The 14,288-nt window shown below is 35.3% G+C and overlaps 2 protein-coding genes across 2 annotated transcripts; both read left to right on the forward strand.

Moving 5' to 3' along the window:
* The first annotated feature begins 387 nt into the window (after nucleotides 1-387).
* On the forward strand, nucleotides 388-4,704 carry LOC123892030 (SNF2 domain-containing protein CLASSY 3-like). Its single transcript, XM_045941884.1, has 5 exons — nucleotides 388-1,827; nucleotides 2,019-2,174; nucleotides 2,776-3,427; nucleotides 3,482-3,762; nucleotides 3,814-4,704. The coding sequence occupies exons 1-5, from the start codon at nucleotides 388-390 to the stop codon at nucleotides 4,702-4,704; spliced, it is 3,420 nt and encodes a 1,139-aa protein (XP_045797840.1).
* Nucleotides 4,705-8,870: 4,166 nt separating this feature from the next.
* Nucleotides 8,871-14,117, forward strand: LOC123892031 (SNF2 domain-containing protein CLASSY 4-like). Its single transcript, XM_045941885.1, has 5 exons — nucleotides 8,871-9,686; nucleotides 9,807-10,793; nucleotides 10,978-11,133; nucleotides 11,643-13,578; nucleotides 13,691-14,117. The coding sequence occupies exons 1-4, from the start codon at nucleotides 8,871-8,873 to the stop codon at nucleotides 13,539-13,541; spliced, it is 3,858 nt and encodes a 1,285-aa protein (XP_045797841.1). The 3' UTR covers nucleotides 13,542-13,578; nucleotides 13,691-14,117.
* Nucleotides 14,118-14,288: the final 171 nt, after the last annotated feature.

Here is a 14,288-nt window from a genome sequence, read left to right on the forward strand (position 1 = left end):
AATACTGTATAAGATAGGAGTAATAAAAAGGAATATATAACATCTATTATTATGTAGATATTTATAAAAAATAAAGAGTGAATATAGAAAGTAGAAACACATGATGGAATTGTTTCCGTTTTTAGTTTGGTTTTCAGTTTCACTCATCGTTTCTTGTTCCTTCTACTTTCGCGCCATCAATAGCAAAACCTTTCATACTCTCTCTCTCTCTCTCTCTCTCTCTCTCTCTCTCTCTCTCTATGTTTTTCTTCCATCGAAACACTCACTTTTTCTTGTTTTTTTTTTTTCCCCCTTCTAACTCTGTTTTTTTCACTATCCAGAAAACAGAGAAACTGAAACATTAAAAACATAAATAAAAGGAACGTTTTTTCTCGTGTTGTTTTTAATATGGCTGGTGGTGTTTCAAGCAGAACACGTAGCAAGAAGGTTCCATTGTTTCATAGTCCTTTGTTTGATTCTTCATCTTCAAAGAGAAGAAAGAATGAAGAAGATGCTACGAGTTTAGATTCTGCTTCTGGGTCTAAAAGAAGAAGGTTAAAAGATGAAGCTTTTTTGATTCCTGAGAATGCTGAGATTATTTCTATTGATGATGAAGATGAAGAAGAGTTTAAGAAGGAAGTGAAGATTGATGAGAGTGGAGGAAGTAGTGAGATTGGTGATAATAAAGATGGAAACTTTGTTGATGAAAAGATTGGTTGGGATAGGGAAAACCCGATTATATTCTTAGATGAATCTGGTGAGAGTGATGATGAAGAAGAAGAAGAAGATAGTGTTAAAGAGGGAGTAAAAAGTTATGAAAGTGGTGAGTGTGCTGATAAAAATTTGATTGTTTTGGATGACACTGATGAGAGTGTTAATGAAGATGATGATTCTGATGAGAGTGATGATGATGATGAAGATGATGATGATGATGAGAGTGAAGAAAACGAGACGAGTGATGAGGATTTTAACGTTGATGAACTGGATGAGGTTTCTGATGATGATGATGATGATGATAGTTATGATGATGAAGGGAAGAAGAAAAAGAGAACGAGAAAAGATTTTGATGTGGTGGAGGAGCTGGAGAGAGATGTGATGGATAAACAAAGTGGAGTTTCTGTAAACAATGATGAAGAGAAGAAGAAAAAGAGAATGAGAACAGATTTTGATGTGGTGGAGGAGCTGGTGAGAGAGGTAAATGATAGACAAAGTGGAATTTGTCAGATGAAAAACGAGAAGAAGGGTTCTATAAACAATGATGAAATCGAGCATTCGGATTATGGTAGTGTAACAAATTCTACTACCTTTGAGAAGAAGGGTTCTTTGGATCCAATCAAGGGTTGTTCTTCTTCTTCTTCAAACAAGAAAGAAGAATCAATGAAACAGAAAGCAAAAAGTGTGGAAAAAAATGTCTCTGAGGTGTCTGATTTTGATGGAGAAAAACAGCAATATGGCAAGAGAAGAGGGAATAATTCAGAGAAACAAAAAAAGATGGAGAACAATGGTTTGAATCGAAGGGGTAAAAGTGCGTATTTTTCGTTGAAGGATTTGAGTTTAGTCAAACTCCTTGCTGAATGCTATTCATACAAGGAAAATAGCATTAAGAATGATCCAATTCTGCCGGAGGTGAATAGTGATAATGATTATGATGATGATGATGATGTTAATCCGCGAGATACACGGAAACCACCAGTTTGTGTTGAGGCACCTTTGATATGGAGCCTAAAAAAGGTTCAAACAGTAGAACTGACTGAAGAGGAGGAGGAGGAACGGAGGAAAAATGAAAAGTTAGAGCCCATATGGGATCAAATGGCTATGTACATTAATGAATCAGAAGCTGAATCCAAGGTAATCCTTCTCTTTAAGAACATTAAAATTTGAACTTTGCTTTTTAATTTTCATTTTGTGAACTATAGGACTAATGCTTAAGCTGATTTTGTTTTTAAATTTAAATTGTTTGTATGTTTAAACTTTGATCTAATGAGATTTGTAAGGAGAAATCAGTGACATCGATTAACTTAGTGTGTTACTGTCTTCAGATAGGAAATTTAGTGACAAATGAAGCCTCACAAGGAAATAACGGAAGTCCTTCATCTCGCTGTGAGCATGACATTATCTACGATGAAGTGATTGGTGATTATTGCAAATCGTGTGGTCATGTTATTACTGAGAGCAAATATAAGACACAACTAGTGGTAAGCACTGTTTCATGTTGATTTATGTAAAATTACTTGGTTAATTTTGATATTGATTAGCGAAATTTAAACAAAGCACTATTAGCGAAATTTTTATATTTTGAACATACCGCTATATTTTGCAAGCTGCGATTGACAAACTGATTCACATTATACTGAAGAGCAAAATAAGTATTAATTGCTATGGTATCCATGAAATTTAAAAATATTTATGTTTAGTTTGATTTTGTCATGATTTATGGTATTATTCTGTCATTTAGTCCTCATGTAGCAGTGGAAAAGGACCTTAATTGTTGTATGTTTGTTCAGTTTTGATAATGAGATTCGTTGATGGTAGGAGGCACTGATGTTTGTATCTTTGGTTTTATGTTGATTCATACGAAAAGTTGCAAACTAGTTTAAGTAATTTCTTTTCACGGTAGTGTACTGAAATGTATATAGACATCGGTAATAATTTAAGTAAATAGAAGTGATTAACGGTAACTGTGTCGCTGTAGTGTTTGTTTCACTAATTTTCTTGTTGTGAGATTCATATATTGGCATCATGCTTTATTTTGTATTTTGTTCTGACTTTTGCATACTTGTATTGCGCATGACACAGAGGGATAAATATCCATATGAAGGGTACGAAAAAAGAGCTTCATCGGAGGATTCTGAAAATTCCTTACACTTGGATTGCTCTCAGTCTCGCGTCAATGTTTCCGATGGTGATTTAGATGCTAATATCTGTCATAAAAAAGGCACAGTTTGGGACCTAATTCCTGAAGTGAGAGAAACTTTGTATCCTCATCAACAGGAAGGCTTTGAAGTCATTTGGAAAAACTTGGCAGGAAGCATCAGTCTTAAAAAGTTGAAGAACACGGATCCTGACAAAGAGGGTGGCTGCATTATTTCACATGCTCCTGGAACTGGAAAAACAAGGTTGACAATAGTCTTTCTCATGGCATATTTGAAAGTGTTTCCTGAATGCTTTCCGGTTATCATTGCTCCTGCGGGTTTGTTACTTACTTGGGAAGATGAGTTCAAAAAATGGAACATTGGAGTTCCATTTCACAATTTGAATAATCCTGAGTTATCCGGTAAAGAGCACGATGATGCTGTTAATGCGTTTAATTGGTCTACTGCACAGCATAGTAAGGTCGATACGCGAATGGTGAAACTGATTTCGTGGTACAAAGAAACAAGCATTCTTGGAATCAGTTACACTTTGTACAAGAAACTAGCTGGTGCAGTGGAATCTGAAGACGAGGGAGGTGAATCTGAAAATGAGAGAACGAAAAACCAATCAAGTGTTGAGAAAAGAAAAGAAATGGGGAAATTTCTGCGAAAAGTTCCTGGCTTGTTGGTGCTAGATGAAGGACACACGCCGAGAAATAAAAGAAGTGGTATTTGGAAGGTGTTTTCGGAAATTCCAACAAAGAAGCGAATTATACTTTCCGGAACTCCTTTTCAGAACAACTGCTTGGAGCTATATAACACTTTGAGCCTTGTGAAGCCTTCGTTTCCAAACATGTTACCGCTCGAGCTGAAAAAGTTTTGCCAGAAGCAGCAAAAAAAAAAGGCATCGAAAGAATTGAGGTGGGAACAGGTTTGTGCCAATAGTACAACGGAAAATCCTTCTGATGATAACATTCAGAAGTTGAAGTTGCTTATGGATCCCTTAGTGCATGTCCACAAAGGTGCGATCCTTCAAAAGAAGCTTCCCGGGTTAAGAAATTGCGTGCTGCGTTTGAAGCCTGACGGATTTCATAAGCAAATTCTTGAGAGTTTTGAAAGTTCTCAGAACTCATTGATATTTGAGAATAATCAAACATTGGTGTCCATCCATCCGTCTCTTTTCCTCGAGTGCACACTTTCGGAACAAGAAAAATCTGCTGTCGACAAGGACCGGCTAGAGAAGCTTAGATTGAATCATAACGCAGGCGTCAAAACAAGGTTTTTGGTGGAATTCGTTAGTCTTTGTGCTGCTGTTAATGAAAAGGTTCTCGTGTTCAGCCAATTCCTCCGTCCATTACACTTAATCATAGGCCATTTAAAGTCGGCTTTAAAATGGACCGAGGATGAGGAAATTTTGTACATGGATGGACGGGTTAAGGACAGGCAATCCTTAATCCATCGATTCAATGATGCAGACAGCCAAGCGAAGATTCTCCTTGCATCAACAAAAGCTTGTTCGGAGGGAATCAGCTTGGTCGGAGCTTCAAGGGTTGTGCTACTGGATGTCGAATGGAATCCGTCGGTAGAAAAACAGGCTATAAGCCGAGCTTATAGAATAGGACAGACGAAGTTTGTGTACATATATCATCTGCTCACGCAAGGGACTAGAGAGTGCGATAAATATTGCAAGCAGATTGAAAAGCACCGGTTGTCTGAACTTATTTTCTCGGCTAAAAATGCTTACAACAATGACGAGTCAAAAAGCCGTGCAACGAACGTTGAAGATACGATTCTTGATAAGATGATTAGGCACGAAAATCTCAAAGACCTGTTTGATGACTGTGTGATACAGGTCGAAGGAGCTAGAATTTGATAGTTTAGGCTATTGATTTATAATGATGAATGTAAACTTTTCCATCAGTCCATTTTTTTTGGTTGCTACTGCCAATGTATTTATTTTGATAGAAGGATTATTTCTACCATTTTGATTACATTTAATTAGATTTACATATTCTTCAATACTGTGAGCTGATTGATTAAAATTTAAAATTGTTGTAATGCATAGCAGTTTCAGTTTTGACAAGGCAGCGTTGATCCGATTATGAGAAGCTGGTAACAGTTGGTATATTCTCTGTGTTTTGTAAGATCTTGCAGGTTTGTATCAGATCCTAGAAAAATATGGCTGGGTGCAATCATCGCGCTCTTTAGCCTCTGCTGCCACTATGGTCGCATCTCACAAGGGCAAGTCCGGTTATGCTCAGGTCTGAAGCCGTTCTTGCTTCTAGTGCCTCTGAGTTGTTTGTGGCTTTGGCGCGAGATCCCTGTGTGTTGCATCTTTGGCTGGAGAAGGATGATGGCTTGTTCTAAAAGTAATCACTAAGATCCATGGAGGTGAATTGATAAGATATGTCATTATTGTTTTGGTGTTAAGTCCAATTGAATTGTTGTTATAGGTGCTGTAGTCAACTCTTAGATATCAAGTATTGGCATTTTGAAGAGTTGGAATGCTTCTGCTATGTTATCAGTATGAACTTGATTTCTCTAGGCTTAAAAAAAAAACAAGGCCGGCGGCTAACTTCGGTGATTTCTCTAGTTGTTGTTGTCAAGGTTGTATTTCACAAGGCTTGTCCGGATGCTCGGGTCTGAAGCTTTTTCTGCTTCTCGTGCCTTTGAGTTGTTGGTGACATTGGCGAGAGATCCCTTGGTGGCGTATCACAGGCTTGAGTAGTAATGTTCGATGCTGATAGTTGTATGCCGGTCGAAAGGTAATATTTTCGGAGTGTTATGGTGTGTTAACATAGCCTTATGCTTTGCTGTGTTCCTAATTTACATTAGTTATTATTATAGTTATAACTTGTGATTTTTTTGGTACATTTATACTAACTTGTAATTTAATTATATATGAATTTTGACATAGCCTTTTTTTTTTTGGTACAATTTTTTCACATAGCCTTTTGTTACGTTGATTTTGCCAAGCTATCCAAAACATAGACAAAATGAATTTAATTCATAATTAAATTCAATTAAAATCACTCTTGAAGGGTTTGGATAGCAAAAATCATCATGATGAAGCAACAATTTTTAACTTATAAATTTAGTCTTTTCTATTGGAACATTTATTTTTTTACAAGACTATATTTAAATTAATATTTGAAATCTATTAGTAATTTGGAGCAATCACATTTTTTTTTTTTGAAAACTTGATATCCGGTCTTAGGACCGACTAATTCAAGGGGACCAATCCCACCGCTCACTTGTGGGTGCCCCATTTAAAGCCAGAGTTTTTTTGCTCTGTATGGACTTAGCCCACCAAAATTGGCACCAGTGGGAATCAAACCTGAGACCTTGAGAGGAGCATACTCCAAGGTCCCAAGGAAACTCCACTCGACCAACCCCAAGTGGAGCAATCACATTTATTTTCCTTTTCTACTTTTTATCCAGTTATCCATCTTATTTTTCTTCTATTTTTTATAGAAATCCAATTTAATGTTTAGGATAAGAATAATTTGGTACAAAGACATACTGTACTGTACCTAACTTTAATTGAAAATCGAAAAATAAAAGTAGTAAATGTTGAACTATTGAAGACACACATGTAGTAATGCTTTGTTCCACATGGTTATCTGCAGAACTCTACTAATATAGGCAGCTAGGGATTGTGATGCATTGCTAATTTGACATCATTAGTATAAGCTGCAAATTTTTAGGTAGGGCTAGAATCTCAATGAAGTTCCATTTGCAGATTTGCTGGTACATTTAAAGTAGTACTTATTTAGCGGAAAATATTAACCAGTGTTTTTGGGACACTAAGACACTGATTAAGGAATTTAATACTCTCTTCGTCCAAAATATAAGAATTTTTTGATCACTGCACGTGTGTTAATACATATTTTTGATTATGAATATGTTTAATTATCTATTAGTAAAAGTTATCGAATTTTGAAATTTAAAAAATATATATCGAAACCAATCAAACAAGATCTTATGCGATAATATTTATATTTATATACTTTTAGAAAAATATAGTCAAAACAAGACATATGAATAATACATTTAGTCAAATAATGTCTTATAAAATAGGACGGAGGGAGTAGTAAAATAATTTTAAAATTTGTATAATTTATTTTTTAAAAATATAAAAAATGCACTTTGTAAGTACAATTTTTTTTTTCTGTTAAGAAGTCCTACATTAGTTGCGAGATGACTTGAATGTGTGTTTATAAGTGAGGACAATCATCACCTTGTGAGATGGCCACATATTATCAAGTTTCCACTATCGGACCATCCACTATTTATATGCACGTACCGTTAGACCAAATAGTCAATTTTGTACATGAAAAATTGAACGTCCAGCCAAACATAAATTTCACCCTAATTTTTTTAAAAATAATTTTTAACTTTATAGAAATTAGAATACACTAATTTTAATTTTTAATAAAAATAAGTTTCTAACTTTAACACACAAACTAACAAGTACAATCAAAAGATTCAAAACACATGTTAGCATATCTTTTATTTCTCAACATGGTGTGATATTGATAATCTGAACTTTCGATTATTTCTTTTTTTATTATTACTAAAAAAATTTGCATCATTGAACTTTACTCCTCCTGTGATGTCATGAGAGGCTCACCTATACTATTCATCTGCAACTTACTCCTCCAATCACATTACAAGGGAAATGAATACGACTGTACACTTACTTTGCAATTTCAATTTCAAGTAAAAATTATTATTCCAGTATAATAAATTATTACTCCAAGTTTCCTAGGGTTTCTTTCTCTTGGACAAAATTTTTCTTAAATTGGTTTATTTTGAACCGTGATCCCAAACCCAACCGGACAGTGGTTGCGTGCGTATATAGTGGAAAGAGAGCACTTGGAGCACACTCGAGAGAGCATCTTTCAATATAAAACACCATTAATATGCCAATTTAGGTGGGCTAATTTAGCTTCTTAAAAAAAAAAAACTTTTATACTCCTTCCATTCTTAATTATAAGATCATTTTATAAAATTTTCTTGTCCTTTTTTATAAGGTCCTCTTTAAATTTTGAACCACATTAAATATTTATTTACCAAAATATACCTTTAATTATCTTTCATCTTTTTCTACGCCTTACAACAAATACTTAATAAACTATAAATAAATTATTTTTCTTATGGTGCGTTTGATCTGCTAAAAAATATATAAGAGATTGAACATGACAACTTTTTGTCCTCTGCACAAGTTATCTAAAATACAAAAATAACCTTTTTTTATCCACCAAACATCATACAACACAAAGTTTGTTCAATACCTTAAACGCTTGTCCTATATTGTTCTATCTTGTAATGTCTTGTACTATTCTCTCTAGTACTTACATTTTGCAGATAAACGGGCCCTTCAAGAACAAAATTGTAAAAACAATATTGTTATTAATTAATAAATGAAAAATGCTAACTAATGTCACTCCAAATTTTCTTAATATCCGTAATTTAGTCAATGAAATTCTATATTTAGCCTGGGGTGGAGTAATAATTTTCTTACCCTTCTTTTTAATTCACACACTAACTCTAAGATAACTTGTATTTATTTCTTACCAAATCCCAACCAATTTTCACATAGTAAGTTCCAACAAAATCACTAATAAAGAGGAATCTATTTACAGTATTTTTTACAGTAATTTAATTTTTGGTACAATGTATTTATTATTATGCTGATATTTAGAAAAATAAGAGTCTAATCTAATGTTGGACTTGGACTTGGACTATACTGTACAGTACTTAGTTTGGTGTTTCAGTGTTCAATTCTATCTTAGTTTGGCGCCATTGATTCTCACACGTTTTCACTTTTCTCACTCTTTCCTCTTTCAATTAAACAACAACACCCTCTTCTTTTTTTCATTACATTCTTTTTTTAGTATCACATCACTTCATCCCTTCTCAAACACGTTTCTCTCTCTCTTCTCAGTTCACAAAGCAGTAACATCGTTAAAAGAACATTTTCTTTGTTCTTGTTGTTATTCTTGTTTCCTCATTTATCCTGTCTTGTTTGTTATGATGGTTGGCGTTTCAAGCCGGACTCGTAGCAAAAATGTTCCTTTGTTTTCTAGTTTTTCGCTTGACTGTTCATCTTCTAAGCGGAAAAAGAGTGATGAAGATGATATGGGTTTTGAATCTGTTTCTGGGTCTAAGAGAAGAAGGGTAAAAAATGAAACTTTGGTGATTCCTCAGAATGATGATGAGGTTATTTTTATTGAGGATGATGATTATGATGAAGGGTCGGAGCATTGTGATGAGAAGATGTTTGAGGGTGATGTTGATGTTAAAATGGAAGCGAAAAGTGATGAGATTGAAGGAAGTTGTGAGATTGGTGATAAAAATGGAAGCTTTGATGATGAAAAGTGTGGTTGGGATCGCGAAAATCCGATTACAATAGATTCAGAAGATGAACAGTTTGTTGATTCTGAGGCTGAGGATGAAGGAGGTGATGTTAGAAAGGAAGTAGAAGTTGATGGAAGTGGAGGAAGATGTGAGATTGATGATAAAGATGGAAACTTTGATGATGAAAAATGTGGTTGGGAAAAGGAAAATCCGATTACATTTGACGAAGAGGATGAACAGTTTGTTGGTTCTGAGGCTGATGATGAAAGAGATGATGTTAGAAAGGAGGTGAAAGTTGATGGAAGTGGAGGAAGTGGTGAGTTTGTTGATAAAAATGAAAATTTTGTTGATTCTGATGAGAGTGATGAAGATGATGATTCTGATGAAAGTGAGGAAAATGATACTAGTGATGAGGATTTTAGAGTTGATGAGGTGAATGAGATTATTGACGATGATGATGACAGTTCTTCTGAATCTTCTTTTGCTGATGATGTTGATGATGATGATGATGATGAGGAGGAGGAGGAGGAAGAAGAAGAGAAGAAGAAAAAGGGTTCAAGAAAATACTTCAATGTGGTGGAAGAGCTGGCTAGAGAGGTGAATGATGAACAGAGTGGGGAGGAGGAGGAAGAGAAGAAGAAAAAGGGTTCTGGAAAATCCTTCAATGTGGTAGAGGAGCTGATTAGAGAGGTGAATGATGAAAAAAGTGGGGAGGAGGAGGAGGAGGAGGAGAAGGAGAAGAAGAAGGTGAATGATATTTTTGTTAGTGATGATGGAAATTCAAATGATGTTGATAATGATGAGGAGGAGATTAGGGAAGAGGAGAAGGAGAATGAGATTTCTGATAGTGATGGAAGTTCAAACGATGTTATTGTTGATGATGATGAGGAGGAGGAGTTTAGGGAGGAGGAGAAGAAGGGTTTGAGTGAACCAAACAATGTGGTGGAGGAGGACAAAGAGGAGAATTTGGATCCGTTGTGGCAAAAATGTGACAAATATTTGATGGAGGAGGAGGAGCGGTTGAAAGAGGTGAAGGATAAAAAAATTGGAATTTGTAAGAGGAATAATCAGAAGAAAAAGATTAAGATTAGGGATGAGGAGAAGAAGGGTTTGAGAAAACCAAACAATGTGGTGGAGGAGGACAGAGAGGAGATTATGGAGGAGAAGAAGGATTCGGATAAACAGAAAATGGCGGAGAACAAACTAAGAAAAGATTATAAAGGCAGATTTAACATCCAAAATGGCGATAAGAAAGAATCCAAGGATAACAATGGTTTGAATCGAAGGGGCAAAAGTGCGTATTTTACGTCGAAGGATTTGAGTTTAGTCAAACTCCTTGCTGAATGCTATTCTGACAAGCAAAATACCATGAAGAATGATCCAATTCTGTTGGATAATGATGATGGTGATGATGTTAATCCGCAAGAGACACGGACACCGCCGGTTTGTGTTGAGACACCTCTGATATGGAGCCTAAAGAAGGTTCAAAAGGTGGAATTGACTGAAGAGGAGGAGGAGGAACGTAGGAAGAATGAAGAGTTAAAGCCCATTTGGGATGAATTTGAAACAGCCGAAAGAGAAATGGAAGCTGAATCCAAGGCAATCCACCTCTTTAAGAACATTTAAATTTGAACTTTGCTGTTTAATTTTAATTTGTAAACTATAGGACTAGTGCTTAATTGTTTGTATGTTTAAACTTTGGTCTGAATGATATCTATAAGATACTCAATGAGATTTGTAAGGAGAAATGACATTGATTAACTTAGTGTGTTACTATCTTCAGATTGGAAATTTAGGTACAAATGAAGCTACACGGGAAAATAACGGAAGTCCTTCATCTCGCTGTGAGCATGATATTGTTTATGACGAAGCGATTGGTGATTATTGCAAATCGTGTGGTAAAGTTATTACTGAGAGCAAATATAAGACACAACTAGTGGTAAGCATGGTTTCATGTTGATTTATGTAAACTAACATGGTTAATTTTGATATTGAATAGCGAAATTTGAATGAACCACTATTGTTCTGCGATATGTGGCAATTCAATGCAAAGTTTTGTCTAATTGCGGATAAAGATATTTTGAACATACCGCTACATTTTGCAATCCGCAATTGACAAACTGATTCGCATTATTTTGTCTTTCACAATATATGTAAAAACTGACGAGCAAAATAAGGATTAATTGCTATGGTATCCATGAAATTTAAATATATTTATGTTTTGTTTAGTTTGATTTTGTTATGATTTATGGTATCCATGTAGTAGTGGAAATTGGAAAAGAACCTTAATTGTTGTATGTTTGTTCTGATTTTATAATGAGATTCATCGATGGTAGGAGGCACTGATGTTTATATCTTTGGTTTTATGTTGATTCATATGAAAAAGTTGCATGAGATATGTTGATAAGATGCACTTATCTTTTGCATACGTTTGTTTACATGACACAGGAGGATAGATATCCGAATGAAGGTTCAAGAAGAAGGGCGTCAATTGGTGGAGACGATGTGTCACTCTTTGATCGGTCTCACTTGAATGTTTCTGATGATGACTCGAAGGATAATGTTTCACATACTGAAGTCAGAGTTTGGGACAAAATTCCTGGTGTGGAACAAACCTTATACCCTCACCAACAAGAAGGTTTTGAGTTCATATGGAAAAACTTGGCTGGAAGTATTGAGCTTCAAAAGTTAAAGAATGCCGATCCTCGCAGTGAAGGTGGCTGTATTATTTCTCATGCTCCTGGAACCGGAAAGACAAGGCTGACAATAGTTTTCCTCAAGGCATATTTGAAGTTGTTTCCAAAATGCTTGCCGATTGTTGTCGCTCCTGCTAGTTTACTACTGACTTGGGAAGAGGAATTCAAGAAATGGGACATTGGAGTTCCATTTCACAATTTAGGCAATTTAGAGCTATCTGGTAAAGAGCATGCCGATGCGGTTAACAAATTCGATAGCTTTAGTACACGGCATCATGCTGATGAAACACGAATGGCGAAACTGATTTCGTGGTTCAAAGAAACAAGCATTCTTGGAATGAGCTACAATTTGTATGGATCAATTTGCCAACATAAGAAAGAGGAAAAGCTTAAAAGTTTGAAGGAGACAAAAGGAAACTTTGATATGCGAGATGTTCTACTTAAAGCTCCTGGTTTGTTGGTTCTTGATGAAGGACACACACCAAGAAATCAAAGAAGTCATATTTGGAAGGTGTTGAAGAAGAGTCAAACACCGAAGCGAATTATCCTTTCCGGAACTCCATTCCAAAATAATTTCTCGGAGCTTTACGGCACTTTGAGCTTAGTCAAGCCTTCTTTTCCTACCATGATACCGCCTGAGCTAAAAACGTTTTGTAATAAGCAGGTACAAAAATCATCTAAAAAATGGGGTTGGGAAGCTTATTCAGGCAACATAGAAAGAGACCCTTCTGATGATGATAAGATCAAGAAGTTGAAATTGCTAATGGATCCCTTTGTTCATGTTCACAAAGGTGCGATCCTTAAAAGTAAGCTTCCCGGGTTAAGGGAATGTTTGGTGACTTTGAAGGCAGATAGTTTGCAGAATGATATTCTGAAGAGTATTAAACGTTCTCATAACACAGTATTTAACTTTGAGCGTAAGATTGCATTGGCATCTGTCCATCCATCTCTTTTCCTTAAATGTCATCTTTCGAAAGAAGAAGATTCTTTACTCGACAAGGATAAGATAAAACAGCTTAGAATGAACCCACATGAAGGTGTCAAAACAAAATTTGTGTACGAGTTTGTTCGGCTGTGTGATGCTTCCAACGAGAAAGTCCTTATTTTCAGCCAATTCCATGCTCCTTTACAATTAATTCAAGACCAATTAAACTCGGCTTTTAACTGGTCTAACGGAGAAGTGCTGTTCATGTCTAGCAATGATTCTACAAAGGATAAGCAGTCCATAATCCATAGCTTCAATGATGAAAATAGCAAAGCGAAGGTTCTACTTGCAGCTACAAAAGCTTGTTCCGAGGGAATTAGCTTAGTTGGAGCTTCAAGGGTTGTGCTTCTTGATGTTGTATGGAATCCTTCGGTTGAAAGACAGGCTATCAGCCGAGCATATAGGATTGGACAAAAGAAGGTGGTATACACATACCATCTTCTCGCTGAAGGGACTAGTGAGGCAGAAAAATATGGCAAACAGGCCGAAAAGGATCGGTTATCTGAGCTCCTTTTTTCAGCTAAAAATGCCACCGATAATGATGTGTCCAAGCGCCGTGCTGTGAACTTTGAAGATGAAGTTCTTGATAAGATGACTCGACATAAAAAGCTCATAGACATGTTCGTTAAGTGCGTCGTACTGAGGAAGGAGCAAGATTTGGTCTGAAAGTTTTGGCCATCGATCAACTGTTGTGCTTGCAAAGGTAAGAACATTTTTGGTGGATTAGATTAAATTAGGAATTTTGTCTCTATATTATCTCTATATTGTTTTATTCAGACCATGCTTCTAATGTAACTCTTTATTTGGTTTTGCAGATTCTTCAACATTGCTGCTAACTATACAAAATTTAAAGCAGGCTTGTTAACTTATTAGATTTATAATTTATTGAAGTCTGAAGGTATAGCATATTGAATTTAGCTTATTTATAAAATTAACAATTGAACATGTATCATATTGAATGTATCTTCTATATTTACATTGGAGCTTAAGTGCTTTTGAGCTTATAATTGATTGAAGATGTAGCTTATTGAATTTAGCTTCTATATTTATATTGAAGCTTAAGTGATTTTGAGCTTATTAGTTTGATTGAAAAATCTTGTACCACATCACATGATTCTCTGAACTACTACTACTAATGAAGACAATTAGTGATTATGATGCATTGGCATCATTAGCATAAATGGCTAATTTTCATTAGAGTTACATTTTCAATGAAGTTCATTTTTTGGGAGTTTTCTGCTACATTAATTTATTTTGGTGTTTATTTCAATATATAGTGTTGATATTGATATGAGAACTTTCTGTTTTCTATTTGTCTTTATTATTACTAAGCAATTTGCATAATTTATTTCCGGGTCTTTTCGTTGCATTCACTTACAACAAGTAGTTTTCATCTACACAATGTGATGTGGT

Source organism: Trifolium pratense, linkage group LG6, assembly GCF_020283565.1.
Source record: "Trifolium pratense cultivar HEN17-A07 linkage group LG6, ARS_RC_1.1, whole genome shotgun sequence".
Lineage (NCBI taxonomy): Eukaryota > Viridiplantae > Streptophyta > Magnoliopsida > Fabales > Fabaceae > Trifolium > Trifolium pratense.